At 34.8% G+C, this 19,142-nt stretch overlaps 2 protein-coding genes across 3 annotated transcripts in view; one reads left to right on the top strand and one right to left on the bottom strand.

Moving 5' to 3' along the window:
- The window catches only part of LOC306871503 (prostaglandin G/H synthase 1-like), a 28,554-nt gene extending 27,586 nt beyond the window's left edge, over positions 1-968 (bottom strand). Inside the window, exons 1-2 of one of the 2 annotated variants that reach the window (XM_079419499.1) lie at positions 575-968; positions 395-484 (exon numbers count right to left, since the gene is read on the bottom strand). In XM_079419499.1, the coding sequence (XP_079275625.1) occupies positions 395-484; positions 575-581 (97 nt within the window). In that variant the 5' untranslated portion in view covers positions 582-968. The remainder of the gene's footprint in view (positions 1-394; positions 485-574) is intronic. The other variant, XM_079419500.1, reaches the window with a different exon arrangement.
- A 10,941-nt stretch (positions 969-11,909) lies between these two features.
- LOC306870965 (keratin, type I cytoskeletal 18-like) lies at positions 11,910-18,153 on the top strand (the record flags this gene model as incomplete). The annotated part of the gene is made up of 8 exons (XM_079418588.1): positions 11,910-12,305; positions 12,435-12,517; positions 12,637-12,793; positions 14,793-14,957; positions 15,086-15,211; positions 16,854-17,071; positions 17,218-17,243; positions 18,038-18,153. The coding sequence occupies 8 exons, from the start codon at positions 11,910-11,912 to the stop codon at positions 18,151-18,153; spliced, it is 1,287 nt and encodes a 428-aa protein (XP_079274714.1).
- Between the last annotated feature and the right edge of the window lie 989 nt (positions 18,154-19,142).

The following is a 19,142-nucleotide window of genomic DNA, read 5'->3' as shown; positions in this document are numbered from 1 at the left end:
ACCGAGAGGCTGACGCAAAGATAACATACACAACTTTCAAACCAAGAACAGACTTGTTCATTGCTGCTTACACATACATCCATGAGGAGCAAAGGAAAGGAAGAGTCATGCTGATGAGCTCTGTGATACAGCTTTTGTGTGCTTTAACATGTTTCATAACACACGGATTGTATACAGAATATGTTTGCTACTTATACTCAAATCATTATTATTATTAAAGAATAATGATAAACTGAGGAATTAAAATTAGAAAATAAGTTGTAAATCTCCTGAAAGCACAAACATGAATCTTAATTCAGTTCAGAAAACACACTGATACTTATAAACTGATATATATGAAAAACGCATATATATATATATTTTTTTTTTTTTATGAAAATGGATATATACTTACCAATGTTTGATGAAGTTGGGCTTTCTTCACCAACACATGAGAACAGACTCAGCAGCAGGATAAACGTCCACTTCAGTAAAAAGCTAAACACTAAAAGCGAAATATCTCATATGGCTTGTCACATAAGTTAATATACATTATACAAAACTTATAGGAGTACTAAAAGTGCTCATAGCTCACCTTTCATTGTTGTTTGGAACACAAAAAGTATTAAATACAAAATATGATTACAACACGAAAGCACAAATAATTCAAAAGTGGTGTTAAAGAAGGAAAAAATTCTAAATAAATAATTCCACGTCGTTTATCTTCACATGCAAGACATAGATGCATGCCAAAGTATGTTCATGCACTGACAGACTCGCGGAAGCTTTCTGCAAATCAATGAGAAAAAAACGCTCGAAAGGAACTTCCGGTTTTAGAGTGGAAGGAACATAGAAATACCAGACCAAACTCACGTTTGCACCAGACCAAATTCACTATTAAAACCACAATACAGAACAAAAAAGGGTCTTCTAACAGTGGTTCAATTTACTTGAGAAGAAAAAAATTCCTGGAGCGCCACCGTGTGTCTGAGCCTGCTGAGCAAAACTAGACGCACTTGTATAAGCTCGGCGTTCGGCATTGTGTTTTTCTTCAAATACACATACAATCAAAATTATAATAATGATAGTTTTTCATAGTTTATTGTGAATACATCCAACAAGGTGAAAATATAGCAATACCAATTTCATAAGTTTTGTAAATGACACAAAGAAACCCATGCATTACTGTAATAAGGTCATATTAACCTTGTAAAAGCTAACATTTGACTCATTATGCATCCTGTTGCAGCAGGCAGGTGACTTTAATTTATAGTTTAAAATCATTGCTCACCATTCTGGCTGAAGGCTGTGTAGGCTGAACTTCAGGGAAATGGGATGGACACAAAAACTGCATTTTCTTCTAAAAGGAAAGCACATGCATGTAAAATTGAACGATAATGTAGGCAATCACAGTATGGCTGATTAAAAAAAATTAGTATAGGCTCTAGCATAAAAACAAAATCGGTTTAAAATAGGTGTGAACTTCTTCACACACTTATGAGTTTTGAAACCAACTAACACATCGTAATCTACTGAAAGAAATTTGTCCACTAAATGGCTTCTGCTTGAAAAACAGTTAACCCTCTACTGCATAGAAAGTTTTTCTTATGCCCCATGTTAAGTGCATGTTTAAATGCTCATTAAATGTTTGAATAGCATCAAATAACAGTCCAATAAGGTGTGGGAGTCACTATCAAGCACCATTTAAAGGTGGGACATTGTTTTCTGACACATGGTCACAGGAGCACATGGTGTGAGAAGGCGGCAAGATTATTTGCTTTAGTAATCTTATTTAAAATGACATGAACTGTACATAAAACATATTTGTGTGTGTATGAAGGTGTAGAGAAGACTTTTGTCAGGTTTTATGATTTTTTAAATTTATTTTGCATGTGCAGAAATTCAGTTTTTCTTTTCGCTGCCTCGGGGCAACATTGCGCAGTAAGGGGTAAGGAAGCAAGGGTCCACAGCTCCCATCCCTAAACAGGATTTCCCATTATGTGCGACAAAAAGGGCAGAGGCAAGGTTCCTGGGTGCAAAGGAACACCCAAAGTGATGTGCAAAATGTGTAATGTGCAACTCTGTTTCACAGCAGAGAAGAAGTACTTCTTGGAGTTTAACACAGTAAAATCTCATTTGATGAAGTACACGATATGACACGACACACTACATCAGGGCTGGGAAACTTCGGTCCTGCAGGGCCACAGTCCTGCAGAGTTAGCTCCAACCCTAATCAAACACATCAGAACAAGCTAATGAATGTATTTTAAGATAACTAGAAATCTACAGGCATGTGTGTTTGATTAGGGTTGGGGTCATGTAAGAGATGGGTTGTTTTTTGTGGTACGCTCAACGGATGAACATTTAGAGACTGAAAGTCTAAGGGGGATACATTCAAGGTTGCAGACTGGTGAAGCAACTGATGCAAGACAACATCATTATTGTCCTGGGAAAGAATAACGAGTTTGTTTCACTGACCTCCATCTTGACGTTGATAAGCACTATAGGTGCAGAATTCTGACACAATGTACTTGTTGCGAAACCTCAGAAATATTGCTGAGTAATGGTTCCTCTTTTTGTAATTAAAATACAATGCACCCAACTGGGAGGGGGATCGATTCTGGCCAACTTGCTTTCTCTCTCACTTGGAGGGTTGTTCTTAACCTGCACACTAATTTTTAGGTATAAAACATGGGGTTTCTTTCAGTTTCAGTGGAAGCTCAGCTGTGGGTAAAGTGCACGGTATTCTCGGACAGGTGTTGGTCTTCCACTGATGACTGAAACGGGCTCCCCAGTGCACCGAAGAGTGAAGATTTCAGCACAGTTCTGAGGCTGTATATTGGCTATAATACTTTTGCTTGGGGTTTTAGTTTTAGTGTATGCTCAAGTTAGTGTATTATTCATTCACGCCATATTATCTTTTATTCATTTATTCGTGATCATCCTCGTATTATGCACTGGTTTTATGATTATCTTTCTTGAATGAGTTTATGGTTTGATTATCATCCTTTTATGCATTTACTTATAATCAGTATCAGTATTATTGATATCAGCTATGTGTACCAACAATAAACAATTGTAATTGCTTGATTAGTATGGTGTATGGACCTTTTTATTGACACCTTCTCTCGCCGAATTAGCGCCTCACTGGTCTCACATCAGATTTGATTATCAAAACAGAAACCATACTAAAACAGATCAAAACATTTTTTTATCAATAAAATGTTCCCAAATAAACCAAAGAATGATGTGGAATAATTTTTTATCATGTACCATCAAAATGCATGCAGTAAGGGACCCTCAAGTAAAAAGCCTCCCTAACTTTTACAATCAGACTTCATGGAGACGTACCTTCATATGCATGTTTAGGAATAACTGACTCTACTCTTATCAACAGGAAATTATTTGTAAACACCTTTCTGGCACCACTACTGTTTCCTTTTTTTGTGGTGTTCTGTTTACACCTGTTTACACATCTGTTTACACCTCTTTCCAAAAAAAGATTTGTATGGTCTTAAAAAAATGTTTTGACGTAATGACTTATGCTTACAGTTTTTTTAAATCATGTTTGCACTAATAACAGAACCTTTATGTCATTTTTCGAAACTCTAGACAAAAAACTCAAGACAGTCATTATTTGTAACACAGGCTGTCCAATGGTCAAAACTTTGCATATTGCATTGATATCTTTAAAGACGCCTTGCATTTGCAGAAGCATTGGTTAAAAAAAAAAAACTCATTATGAAATATCATAGGAACATTACTTTATATCACCCACACACAAGATACCCATAGTTTCATGGTTTAGTTGTTAGTACAGTCGTTAAATATAGTTGTTCAAAACACATGATGCAGCTTTCATTATGGTTCTACACATTTCTATATCATTGCAATAGACTGGAAAAAAAAGTACAGACACTGGAATCATTAAACATTTGTAAATTACAGTATTGATGAAATAATCAACTCACAACAGGTTAAGAAACAACTTTAAATAAGAAAAAATTAGATTAGAAAAGTCACAGTTCCTCACTGCTCTTCTATGTCAACCCTGTCCCTGTCTAGTGGGTTTGCTACAGGTTCTCATCCACATCATAACGGATGTTTTTATTAGTTAAACATCTTGGAAAAAAATCTTCCTGCATGGCAAAAACAGGCCTGACATTGGTCTCCTGTGATGTCATAGCACGCATCATCCATATAGCCCGGAGAAGAGTGACTTGTTTGTGAAGGGATGTATTGTGAACCCTCCTCCTCCATGTGGAGAAAAATTCTTCAGTCGGGTTACAGTAAGGAAAGTGGAGTATGGGGGTAAATACATTATAAAAAGTGATAAGTTGACTTAACTTAAAAAAAATTGAGGGAACCTGTTGCCTTAAAATGATCAAGTAAATAATAATAATAAAAAATAAGTTAAGTGAATTGTACAATTCACTTAACAATTTTTTTTTTAATTATTATTTACTTAATCATTTTAAGGCAACAGATTCCCTCAATTTCTTTAAGTTAAGACAACTTATCTCTTTTTACAGTGTACAAGGTGATACACTGTGGATGGGCCTGAAACCATGATTGCACTCAGTGCCATTGATAGGAATTATGGGCCCATTGCACTGATTTTATTATGGGGCCCCTCAAAATCACATTCAGTGGGGGGTGGTCAGGCCCCCAGCAAACATCATTCTGGGCCGCTCTCAACCGCTAGGCTCTCAACCTCTCCTCCATCTCTTGGTCAGGTTAAAGCCTGCCTCATCCAAAAATATGAATGGTTTTCATCTTCCAGCTCTAACACCCTTTAAAAAGGCATTTACTGTATTGTAGGACAAACAAATACTGATAACAATGATATATATATATATATATATATATATATATATATATATAGATAGATAGATAGATAGATAGATAGATAGATAGATAGATAGATAGATAGATATATGAAATATATATGTATATCTATATCTATATCTATATATCTATCTATCTATCTATCTATCTATCTATATATATATAATATTATTTTTACGTGTTACAATGTAAAAAATTTCAACACGTATTTTAATTATAAAGTCTATGTACATCTAATGCTCACAGGTTCATTTAAATTATACAATATAAGAAGAGAAAAAACGAATAAATAGTCTTTGCATTATTTTAGTCTGGTGCAAAATCTGCCAGCATTGATTTTCTTTTTTTTTTTTTTTGATTATGGCCTTATGGCCTTTGACTGACAGCAAAAATGTTACACTTTGGCTGTTTCCATGCAGTCCGAACATTTCAAGTCATCATAATTATATGGACTTTCTCTGTAGGCCTACTCTTATATGGCACATGATAACAGTTCTGAAGGGCTTAGAGGTTAAGCGTGTAATCGATAATTCTGTCATAATTGGACCTGGTTTTATATAAGTGTAGCAAAGCCTCCATATTCAGCGCCAATGTTAACTGGTGGGGTTTGGTGACACGGTTTTTAAATTCCGTCAAGTGTCTTCGATACAGAAATGGTAAGTAGCCTAAAATGAATGTTTTTTGTTGTTGTTGTTTTGTTTGTTTGGCGTATACTGAGCTACTATTTGTATCACCACAGTTTTACAATGGTTAGTGTAGCAAAATGGTTAATTTGTAGTTACCATGGTTCAGTAGGCTAGTTTTTGTTTTAGTAGTAAAACCATGGTTAATTAGGCTTTTAGCCTATTTATTTTAAGCCATTTGATCTCCAAGATAAAATATAGCCTAATTTATCGCGAAATAAATGTAACTTATTCTAAATATATTTTTTCAAAGTCATCCTCGAACCATCATTGTCGGAGTTTGAGGGAGAAAAGATCCAGGTGTCCATCGCCATCATCTTTGTTCATATGTGCGCGCTGCGCGACGGAAATTTTGGACCGACAAGTGCTAAAGGTGCTGAGACTATACCTCACAATGACGGAGAAACAAACATTTTATTTAACACATTTAATACTGCTATAATAACGAATAAATATGGCGATTAAAAATATGTTTTGAACGAGATAAGACGATATTTAACGTTATCTTCACGCAGGTGAATGGATTAATGTGGCATCTGAAATGTTTGCAGTGCTCGGTGTGCGCAGCGTCTTTGAGTCAACATAACAGCTGCTTCTTCAGAAACAAAGAGATTTTCTGTAGAACAGATTATAACAGGTAATGTTTACTGACAGCAAGGTTTGCTGCATTTCTGAAGATTTTCATAATATATTTAGGCTATCGTGTACAGCAGGGATGCCCAACCCTGTACCTGGAGATCTACCTTCCTGCAGAGTTCAGTTCCAGCCCTGATCAAACACACCTGTCTGTAATTATCAAGTGCTCCTTCAGATCCTAATTAGTTGGTTCAGATGTGTTTGATCAGGGTTGGAGCTGAACTCTCCAGGAACAGGGTTGGGCACTCCTGGTGTACAGGGTCACCGCCAATGTGCGCTTTTTGCATTAATGCAAAGAAATGGCACATAACAATTTTATAGTAAACAGAAAACTTTATGTGAAATGAAATATTAAAAAGCAGCAAGTTTTAAGTTTTAGTGGGAATTAGGAATTTTAGTTAAATTTCTGACATTTATGCAACATTAGCGTATTACATAATATTCAGATAAGCCCTATTTTACAGTAAATAAAATAAAATTGTATTTATTTATTTATTTTTAAATGAAAGTGCTGCCAAAGATACAACCTGCAATCCTTGATGAAATTAAAGAAGAAAATTTAGATGAAACTCTTAAAAAAATCATAAAATAAATTGTTTTAGGTTAAAGAGAAACACGTAATTGTTCTGACAAATGTTGTGATTTTAAATTGGTGACAAATTTGTTACCAGCAAGAAAATAATATTTAATTAAGTGATTTTTTTTATTTCTTGATTTTTTTCCCCCAGTACTTTTGGCATAAAATGCACTCGATGTGGCCTTCAAGTCAGTGCAAACCATTGGGTTCGGAGGGCAGGAAATAACATATATCATCTTGCCTGCTTTGCTTGCTTTTTCTGCAAAAGGCAGCTTTCTACAGGAGACGAGTTCGGCTTGATGGAGAATCAGGTTCTCTGTCGCATTCACTACGACATAATGCTGCCAAATGTGCAGCACATGTCAGACAAAGGTAATTTTGATTCTTTTTTGGATATGTGTAACAATCTTTTGATTGTTTTAAGGACATTAAAATATTACATGTTAACTAGTAACAACAATCTCTCATTAATGCACTAATAAAAGAAAGACCATTTGTATCATAACAGGAAATATAATACATTTGGACGGAGCTTTACCCATTCAATACCTGCCAAAACCACCAAAAAGACCTCGCACATCATTCACCTCGGAGCAGCTACAGGTACTCTTAAAATGCCTCTTCTCCGCCTGTGATAAAGGTGTAACTATGCATGTGCTTCGGGATGATTATGCTCTAGAACACAGTCAAATCATTGCTACTCATGAATCCTTACATATTGGAATGGGCTTGCATGTGTATTTGATTTACATAGATTATGCAAACCCACTTTATTCAAGACAAGAACCCTGATGCACAGACACTGCAGAGACTGGCAGACATGACTGGACTGAGCAGTAGAGTCATACAGGTACAGAATGTTTATAGACTGAATTATATACAGTGACTCGCTGGATTTTAGAATTTAATTGTAACCACTAGTACTGAATTCTTGTAGGTTTGGTTCCAGAACTGCAGAGCCAGACAGAAGAGGAACCCACTTCATGACAGTGTTCCTCCACAGGACAGATACCAGACCTCTGCAATGCCATTTCTGTCAGATAACCAAAACTTCTTGCCTTCAGGTAGACCTGCAACTAGGGTTGCCACCTTCAGCGAGCCAACATTTTCATTTTTGGGTGAACTATCCCTTTAAGTCAGACAGTCCACCGCAAATGCTTCTCTGCAAACTGCGTGTTCATCATTAGTTACAGGACGACGCATTGATAACTTTCCTGTTGAGCTCTACATCTTGAGTGTCTCGATGTTTTAAACCGTGCAGGTTTAGTGCAGGCTGCGCTCCAGCGTGTGTCCTGGAGACTCCATCATCGCCATGGAAACAAAGACAAAGAGCTTCTCTAACTTATGAAATTGATTTCATTATAACTTCTATTAGTATTATAAACGGTGCAAAATACTTATTTGTTGATTCAGCTTGTTGGCCTTTGTAAAATATGGGACAAATCGCGTCCCGTATTGATTTGACACATACATATAGGCCTATACATATATATATATATATATATATATATATATATATATATATATATATTGTGTGTGTGTATGAAGAGTTCATTTGCAAAAACAGATAACTCCGTTTTTAACAATTCATAGAAATCATGTTTTTTCATTGTGTATTCAAATTAATCTCAATCAAACTGCAGTTGGGTTATTTTGACTAGGTTAAATAAAAAAAGCTAACACAATAAAACACAATAAAAACTAACATAATAAAAAACATTATTTTTGAAAATAAAAAAAACAAACCAAAAAAAACGGAGTTATCTGTTTTTGCAAATAAACTCTATATATATGTATATTGTTCAAAAGTTTGGGGTAATTTTTAAATTATTACTTTCAGCAAGGATGCATTAATTGTCAGTAAATACATTCTTAATGTTACAAAAGAGTTCTATTTCAAATAACTTTGAACTTTTTGATTCTTCATAGAGTCTTAAAGAAATGTATCATCAGTTCCATAAAAATATTAAGTAGCACTACTAATATTGATAATAATATTAAAACTATTATATAATACAGTGTTTCAAATGATTTCTGAAGGATCATGTGATCATATTGTGCAATATTACTGTTTTTACTGTATTTTTGACCTTATAAATTTAACCTTAGTGAACATAAGACAATTCTTCTAAGAACATTTTAAAATATTGCATACCCTAAACTTTTGAACCATATAATACCACATTTAAAAAGTCAGAAAACGTGTGATAAACATCAGATCTGCTTGGATGGTTCTATATTTGTTTATTTATTACTATATTTAGTTATTATTTATTCAAACTGGAAAGGATTTTGAAAGGTATCCTATGACTGACTGGAAATTAGTACATTGTAAAAAGGGTGTCTATTTAATTATAATGAACACATCTGTATTTAACATCTGTAATAGTCATTAGTATGTCTGGTGCCAATTTGATGCTGAAAGTTGCTCAAAACAAGTGAGATGGATAAAATGAACCGTGAAACAATGTTACTTGATTGGAATTAAGCTTTTCCAATTGTCGTGTTGCCGAGTGTGTCCTTTTTATCTTGTGTAATCACTTGCCGCAAAAAAAAAATAAAAAAATGCCAGGCTTGACATCTTTATTTCTCATCTGAGTGCTTAAAATTGTGACAGTTTTCTGACAGCCTAATGATATTTGTTTTCTTGCACTCAAGCAATGATTGCCAATTATTTGTCAGTTCATCTAATGATCCAATATAATCCAGCCATCAGGGTCCCTTATTCACTCGTGTTCATTGGTATGTAATAATTCTAATGCAAGTTGAAGGTCTCCAATTTTGTCTGTGTGTGTTTAATGGCAACCACACTTTCTCAGATGTCCAATCAAATAATGACCAGTAAGCTATTCATTCAGTGAGCAATTCAACAAGCAGTACCAGGCATTGAATACTGCATGATGCATTGATTCATTGCGCTGTCACCATTTCTTGAAATAATCTCAAATTGGTTTATTGATTTGGACACATTTAAGCTTTACAATAAATCACAATGGCCAAACATGATCTAAAATGGCTTGTCCTTCCTAGTCATTTATGGGCCTTTTCTTTACTGCACTGCACTGCTCATACTGTATATTATACAGACCAAGTGAAACGCTTAAAGCTTATAATATTATTTTTTGCATACAATAGGCTACCATTCAAACATTTGTGGTCAGTAAGATATTTTCATGTTGAAAGTCTCTTATGCTCACCAGGGCTGCACTTATGTGATTAAAATACAGTAAACAGTAATATTTTGAAATATTACTACAATTTCAGATCACTGTTTCTTGTTTTAATATATTTTAAACTGCATTCCTGTGATGTCAAAGCTAAATTTTCAGCAGTCATTGCTCCAGAAATCATTCTAATATGCTGATTTGTTGCTCAATAAGCATTATTAATATTAATGCTAAAATATTAATGTTTTCTTCAGGATTCTTTGACTAATAAAAAGTTCAAAAGAACAGCATTTATTTAAAATAGTAATCTTTGTAACATTACAAATGTCTTTAATGACACTTTTGATCAACTTTAATGCATCCCCCTGAATAAAACTATTAACATCTTCAATATTATTCACCCCAAACTTGTTCACCTGGGCTAAATAATTTTTAGTTTGGCCTTGAATACAATGAGTCTGTTTTATGCACATGGTTGGCACGACATCAGCATGCAATTTCAGTTGTGCCCACATGATGGTGCTGACTCTATTTACAATAGTGAGTGTTATTTATGATGGAGGGGTCGCCTTTATTTAGTCTATTATATGAAGGAGGCATGGTGATGGTTTGATTTCTATCATTGTTCATGAATGTGGTAATTGACTAATACCATGGTTTACATCAAACATATGCATCTAGTGTATTACTTTTATTATATACTGTACTGGTATATGCATATACCCCAGGGGATAATGTTCAAAAAACATCGTGAAGGTAAGTACCTACAAGCCTACAAGCATCGTGACAAGTTTAACTAAGTGAAAACACATGAATTTAATGCAAGGATTCATTCAGATTTTTAGTCACAGTGTGTGTTAACCAATGTGATTAGGTCAACTTCCTCCCCAAATAGAAACATTTCTCATAGGTTTTGCCTTTCTGTTCTCTCTCGGCCTCTTCATTGTTTGAGCCTCTTCCTGGCTAGTGACTCTTTGGAGGACCGTCTCCGTGTGGAGCACGGTTCTCACATTACAGATCATTGTACCCTCAGTGAATAGTGTCAGTGTACAGAAATGGACTGTTCCCCTTCTCTAAAGCAAATCAGGTTACATCAGATTCAGAAAAAAATGGGGTTATGGTTATTACAGTACACCCTGTCCCATAGTGGATATGAAGTCACTTCTATTATAAATTGTAATTGTCACAACTGTTATTTATCTTAAACAAATTGTTCACCCAAAAATGACAATTCTGTCATCATTTACTCACCATCATGTCATTTCAAACCTTTCTTATGCGGAATATAAAAGGTGATATTTTGGGTCAAAATAACAATGGATCTTGAATTTAATTATATTACCTTCCTAAAGTCTTATTAGGTCTTTGAGCAAATGTTTCATGAAATTAAAGTCATGCATCACATAATTTGTTATTGAAAGTTTTCAACAAAAAAAAAAAGTGCAGTGTAATCTGTGGATAATGCCTTGGGAAAATTTCATTGTGTTTTATCGGTTTCAGTCAGGAAATATCCTTTCACCTGTGGAGGGATGTGATTGGCTGGCTATAGACTTCCATAGTCAACAGCTCTTCAGGAGGAGTCCAAGCATAAATACTCTGACTCACCTGAACAAGTACAAATAAAAGCCACCAGTTCCTCTCCGGACAAAACCACACTCAGGTGCTGCATCTGTACACAATCCTTGTAAGTATTATATTTCTTATTTGCAAAATCTTTGTGGTTTGAAACTAAATTACATGGTTTTGTCATTAAAATGCAGCATTTTAAATAATATTTGGTAACAGTATGTCATTTCCAATGAATTTATGGTATTTTTTCTAAATCTAGTTATTCACTACAGTGTAATATTAAATAGTAATATATAGCTCTTTAAATATGAAATATCTGTCGGCAAATGAAGGGTTTCATGTTTTTCACATGGCATAAGTGAACAAGCTGCATTCAGACTATCAAGCAATAAATATTTCTTTACCAGGAGTACACATACAGTACAGAAAGTCTCTGGTTCAGCAAGCACCATGACCTACAGCTTCTCTGTGCACAGTCACTCTCTGGGACGGCAGCCGTCTTTCTCCAGCATGTCTATGCGTGACGGTGGAATTCGGGGACGCTCTAAAGTCCCAGTGTCCCTCTCCTCAGCCAGTACTCTGTCCCTGTCTCGTTCAACCTCTCTGGGAAATGGCTTAAACATCCTAAGCAACCTCTCGCTGAATGGTCTAGGAGTTGGTGCCAGTGAGAAGGAGACCATGCAAGGTCTAAACGACCGACTTGCCAGCTATCTGGAAAAGGTGCGTTCTCTGGAGAAGTCCAACGCTGAGCTGGAGCTGAAGATTAAACAGCTGATGAAGGAGCGAGCACCCAAGGGTCACAACATCGATGGGCTGATGGCTCAAGCATATGCCATTGGACAAGAGGTTTGATCATCTAGCTCTGTTTATTGCTTTGGTTTTAATTGTTTCATAGACAAGAAAGCAAAAAGAATGTTCAGTGATGTCCTTGCATGAGATCCTTTGTTTAGTCAGCATCGCACTTCTGCTCTTTAGGTGAGGAAAAAGACATTGGAGAATGCTCGTATAATGCTGGAGATTGACAATGCCAAGCTTGCAGCAGATGACTTTAGGGTCAAGTGAGTTTTGCTCTTTTTGTTCCTTCCTATAATCCCAGAGAAAGGTCCATCATTAAAAATACTGTACTGTTGTGTACTTATTTCCAGGTTTGAATGGTTTATTATTTGTTCCTAAACAGATGGGAGGCAGAAGCTACTCTTTGCCAGTCGGTTGAGAGAGACTGTCATGCTCTGAGACGAGCAAAATCTGATCACGATCAGTTCATTGCAACCCTTCGAGGAGACCTGGACAGTCTGAAAGAGGAGCTCTATTTCCTCAAGAAGAATCATGATGAGGTTAAACAGCTGACACAAAACATAACATTAATAATATGAATATTAAATTATTAGGAAATAACATTCATTATTCAGGTTGATCTCATTAATATTCATAGCTAAAGTATATTTATATGCTGAATGTAATGTAAAATATGGAAATATTAATAGCAACTAAAAAGTATTTACATGCTCAGATTTCAGATTTATAGTTACATTTTACTCTTATGCATATATGTGACCCTGGAGCAGAAAACCAGTCATAAGCACAGGTATATTTGTAGCAATAGCCAAAAATACATCGTATGGGTCAAAATGATTGATTTTTCTTTTATGCCAAAAATCATTAGGACATTAAGTAAAGATCATGTTCCATGAAGATATTTTGTAAATTTTCTTCCGTAAATATATCAAAGCTTAATTTTTGATTAGTAATATGCATTTCTAAGAACTTAATTTGGACAATTTTAAAGGCGATTGTCTCAATATTTAGATTTTTTTTTTGCACCCTCAGATTCCAAATTTTCAAATAGTTGTATCTCGGCCAAATATTATCCTATCCTAACAAACCATACATCAATGGAAAGCTAATTTATATTTTTATGATGTATATATCTGATCTCAATTTCCAAAAATTGACCCTTTTTTGTGGTCCAGGGTATATATACATTATTTTTAAATTTTTTTGAGCCCATAACCCCACCCTACTCTAAACCTAACCAATTTTTCAACAAGATAAGCAGATAAACAAATGGTGCAAATAAATGTAAGCAGAATATACTATTGCATATATATATTTTTTAAGCAATCATGCCTTATTTCTTACAGTAGTCATTCAGATATATATCATGACTTTTTACTGCTGCAGATATAGAAACACCCTTATCAAACTGTTTTCTTTAGATTGATATATAGAGTAATCAGTGTGTAAAACACACATTAACACACACACAGGTCTACAAACATGTGGAATAGATGAAGAAGTGTTTGGTCAGACAGGTGTGGTTCCACTCAAATGTAGCATTTAACCCGAAACAAATGAATCACTTTACAATGAGCATTTGCAAAATGTTGAGCACAAATAAGCAATTGTACAAAATATATCAATATATCAGCATTATATAACAAAATATACATTTTATGTGGCATTTCTTTTTAAAACAAGACGCAGGTGAATAAGGTAAAACAATGTAGGTATCACTATACTTCCCCAGTTGATTGCATACATTAAGAATTTCACAAATGTTTTGTATTACAAGGTTTCTGAAAGGTTATGTTTAAATATGCATTATAATATAATATGACAATATAAGATAATATGAGACATTATCTAATTAAATCAAATATCTTTTTCATCACTTAATAAAGTAATAATATAAATTAGAAAATACTGTCAAAAATCATAATTTAGTTTTTAGGAATAAAATGTATAAGATAAGGCAAATGATGCAAACCCCACTGTAAAATCTGTTAGAATACATATATATATATAAAACCCAGTACAGTTTGGTGTGTATATATATATATATATATATGGTATTAAAGTCTATATTTCTGGTTCAGTGCAGGAGGAAAAACACTCATTTTGAAAAAATGGCTTTTAAAGATATTTTAATTTAAATCAACAGGCGCAGATATATAAAGTGCAATAAAAACAAACACTTAAAAGTGTATTTTGGATTTTTCTTTCCACTAGTCTGAAAACAATGTTATGAAAAGCTAAATTTTAATAATTGAAAAGTAAGTGAAAATACAGTGTTTGTGCCTGTAGTGTATTTCCTTAAAGAAAGATAACACAAATACACATTTCAGAAACACTTTGAAACATAAAAAATGTGTTTGTTAGATTTTAAATAATGGATGGACTGCTGATATATTAAATATAATCTGTTAGTATTTCTAAAATTATTATCATTTGATATTTTGTGATCTAATGCAATTCACACATTTTAAGTGCTTAAGTGTGCATATCACTGTACTCTGTGGTGCGATTGTAAATGACTCGCCTGTCTCTATGAAGGAGAAGAACACACTGATGGCCCGTCTAGCCAACGAGCAAGTGAGCGTGGAGGTGGACGCAGCCCAGGGCCCAGACCTCGGAGCCATCATGGCAGAGCTAAGGGTGCAGTACGAGAGCATCGCACGCAAGAATAAAGAGGAGGCTGAGATGTGGTATCTGAAGAAGGTCAGTGTACAATCCAACACAGACTCCACACACCAGAACCAGCTATTTATAGCCTGATGATTTCACTGCAAACACAGGTGTGTTTAAACGAATATGTGTTCTGTGTGGTGTGTGTGTATATGTGACAGCTGGAGACCGTGCAGTCGGAGGTGAAGGAGAGTAACGAGGCTCTGCGATGTGCTCAGAGTGAACTCAATGAAAGACGACGCTTCCTGCAGGCGTTAGAGGTGGAACTGGACAGTCTGCGCAAACAGGTGACATGAATGCATGCTTATCCTAGAATTGCTGCAGTTTGCCTGTGAAATGTCCACTATAGTTGGTAAAAGCATGACTTTTACTCCTGTCCAAATCAAGTAGTAACTGAAGTAACCAGTTAATACAGATGCAAGTGTATGGTTCAGAACACTGGAACATTGTGGATTGTTGCATCCCATAAGTTCCAGGAAAGTCTCCCAATTTTTTTCTTTTCTTTGTTTTCCTGAACTTTTCCAGTTGTTTAGATGGTCATAAACATGCTGCGAAGTAGACTTTTATAATAAAAAAAATATTTTCAGTGCAGTGGACATCAGAACAGATTAAGTCAAATAAACAAATATTATAAAAAGGAAATCTTTCAGAAACATCTGTCAAAAACTGAACTATTCATTATGATTTTTGACAGTATTTTCTAATTTATATTATTACTTTATTAAGTGATGAAAGAGATATTTGATTTAATTAGATAATGTATCATATTATCTTATATTGTCATATTATATTATGTATGATGGTGATTTGTAAACATCATGATCCCAAGGAGCCCCAAATATAATGATCCTTATGTTCATATTTTGGTAATATATTTTTATTGACAAAAATATTTTTTGTTGATGATATTTATGTTGAATAAATGAAATAACTGACTTGACAACAATCGATAAACCAAATTATTAAAATATTATCTGGAAAATATTTATGATTTACTTATTTATTAGGCTGACAGTGTATCTGTATCTGAGTTTAACACTTTACACAAGTCTTGATGCATTGGTGATATCAAATTTGATAATAAAAAAAAAATCATTAGTGACTTTTTTTTTGGAAGTGTTGCACCCCAGTTTGAAAATGATACATATCATACATACAGTATATGTTCTTCTGTTGTAACCAGACTTTAAACCCATGGAAAAAGGGAAACAGCCTCTTTTTGAGAGATTTATATACAAGATAAAAACAAAGATTCCAGACAAATTGCTTACTTTTCTATTAAGGATAAAGTTCCTTTTCCAAATTTCCTCTAGAGTGGGCAAGACTGAATTGTTTGAAGTCAAGAGGGAATGGAAAAAACACATCTTCCCAACCTTCTTACAATGAATTACTTATGTTATATTACTCATCTGTAAATCTGTTTGGATAAACATTCTTCAAACAGTCAAATCCTCTATTCTGTGGTTAAAGGTCAATGAATATGTCAGTGAGCTGTGTGAGGCATCATATTCTTGTAGTGTTTTTCTTTTTACATTTTTTGGAACATGTCAAGGTTACCTCTTCAGCACAGGAAACCGCAGTCAACCTCCATCTGCTGTTCATCCTCATGCAAACAACAACCATATATGTTTACTCCCATATAAATAATCACTCTGCAATACATGTGATGACAGTCTAAAAACAGGTTGCATCCTCATGGCCTGGACAGGTGATAAAGAGCTTTCAGCAGGTTGTTCAGCTAGTAGTTCACACATACTGGTTATAGATCAGACATCAAGTTCATTCTTGATGGTGCTCATCTCTAATAATGGGTTTAAACATTCTCCAACATACTCCATACTCCAATCACTCCAGTCTTACATACTGTATTTTGAGCTTTCACAAAAACTAACTCATTGAACATGTTCTGAATGTTATGGCTCAACTCAGGTTGGTGTTCTGGAGGGGAACCTCGGAGAGACGAATCAGAAGTACACTCTTGAGATCGAGCGTCTTCAGGGCTCGCTCACACAGCTGGAGGACGAACTCTCACAGCTGCGCCTGGACATGCAACGAATCAAAACCGATTACGAGCAGTTACTGCGTATCAAACAGAATCTGGAGCTGGAGATCGCCACCTACCGGAGGCTGCTGGATGGAGAGGAAGTGTAAGAACCCAGAGAGGTTTCTCAAAGCTGAAATATACTGTTTTCTTTTGACACACTACAGTTCCTTAAGTATACCCAGACAATGCTGAAGGAAACATCTCCGATATATGCAATTAGTTGTGACGTGTGTCCTTTTTGTTTTTCAGGATGAAAGAGATACCCTCGCCTAAAAGTAAGTCTATTTGGAATGAACAATAAAACTAAAGATGCATTCAGTTTTTTGGAAAATATGCTATAATGTTGATACTATTAGGGGAGACTGGGGTTTATTTGAATAAAATGCTTGAGCAGTGTTTTTGTATTGTGCTTTCAAACATCTAATACAAAATTACAATATAATCATATTTTTTTGTCACAGATTTTAAATAAGCAAACACAATGCCATTCAGAAAAGTGTCACCAATACAATAATTATACAATAATTGAATTTTTACTAATAACTTTTGTTGACCAAAACAATGGTTTGATATATTGTACATTACATATGTAATGTACAATATATCAAACCATCTGAACTCTTCATTTACAGTTTTGTAAAAAAAAACTAAATATAATTATTGTATTGTTTAAATTGCTAACAGTCTGTTTTATGGCTGGTTTCCATTGTAACTTGCTCTCTGCTAATCAGTGAACTCAACATATTTTTCCTGGGTGATAATGGTGGAAATGTTTAAAATGCTTTAAGGTTTGCGTTATTTAAAAAAATAAACCCACCTGAGAAATGTTCACTGGAGTAAAAAGAGCTATAACTAGCCCTACAACAGTATCATTAAGTTTACTTATAGTGTAGTTGTCCACAACTCCTTGACAGTGTACCTCAGCACAATAAATTAGTTATAGTGAAGTGGTCTCCTAAAAAGAGCATTCGAGCACCTACAGTATCATACTGAATTTAAAAGACTGGACTTGCATAAATTCTCTATGAGAATTCAAATGCTCATAGCTTTGTTTTTCTGCCTTTCGTAGAAGAACCTGAAGTGAGAACCAGGAAGATTGTGAAGGTGGTCACCCAGACCATGGTAAATGGAAAGGTGGTGGATGAATCCAGTGAAGTTGAACAGATTGAAGAACGAAAAAAGTGAGTCTGGCTCACAAGTGACACCTACATTCTTGTGCTTTATCAGTGGGTATACTTATCACAAGACTATTCTCAGTGATCTGTTCATCATTTTGCCAAAAAGTGAATAAACATGTCAGATATTACAAAGTAGTGACGTGTCAGCTGTCTTGATTTTTTTCTACCACCTCTTTTTCATCATGATAGAGATTGCAACATCTTATAGGACTATAAGACTTTACACCTTCACGCTCTCTTATGATTATTTGAATGTCTTGCATTTCTTTTGACTGATATTCTTCTTCTTCACTTTCTGTAGGTCTGATTCTGTAAGGCGAGTCACAATAGAGCGGGTCATTTAAGAGTAGCACAGACCGAAAGTCACACAGTGAAACTAAATACATACGATACTGGCTGATTTCCTGAATGAAGTAGGCCTACTAGTTTTAGGGACAGTGGTAGAAAAATGATATGTAGCTGTGGATGGGGATTTGAACCTGTCTGGTCATAGTGTGAGAAACTGAGTCAAAGGACGAAATCAAGACAACCTCACTTTGAGAATGATGACCGAAAAAGCCCTGACACCAAACCTCTGTAGTGTCAGATGTCTTGCTTTTGTGAGGCTTTCTGGGTGAAACAACTACCAGCCCATCATGGTCCTTGCAAACAAGAGCCTTTACTTTGGTTTGCTCTGATAAATCCCACTATTATTGCCAGGTATAAAACTATTTAAGAACTTGAACAGACTTTCAGTCAATTTTAACAATCTTACACAGGCCAGATTTATATATCTATTACTTGAAAATCAGAATTTCTTTTTCATTCTCAGTGCTGAATGAAACACTATACTACATCCAAAATACTGAATGAAATGTCTGTATGCATAATTTTTAGATGTAGAATTTTATCTACTAACCATATCTATAGACAATTAGCTCATATAATGAAAATATGACACTTATGTTTGGATTAGAGCACCAAAAACCCCATTCAATTATGCAGTTTTCAATAAGG

The sequence above is a fragment of the Barbus barbus genome, assembly GCF_936440315.1.
Source record: "Barbus barbus genome assembly, chromosome: 6".
Lineage (NCBI taxonomy): Eukaryota > Metazoa > Chordata > Actinopteri > Cypriniformes > Cyprinidae > Barbus > Barbus barbus.
This window is presented reverse-complemented; position numbering and strand designations above follow the sequence as displayed.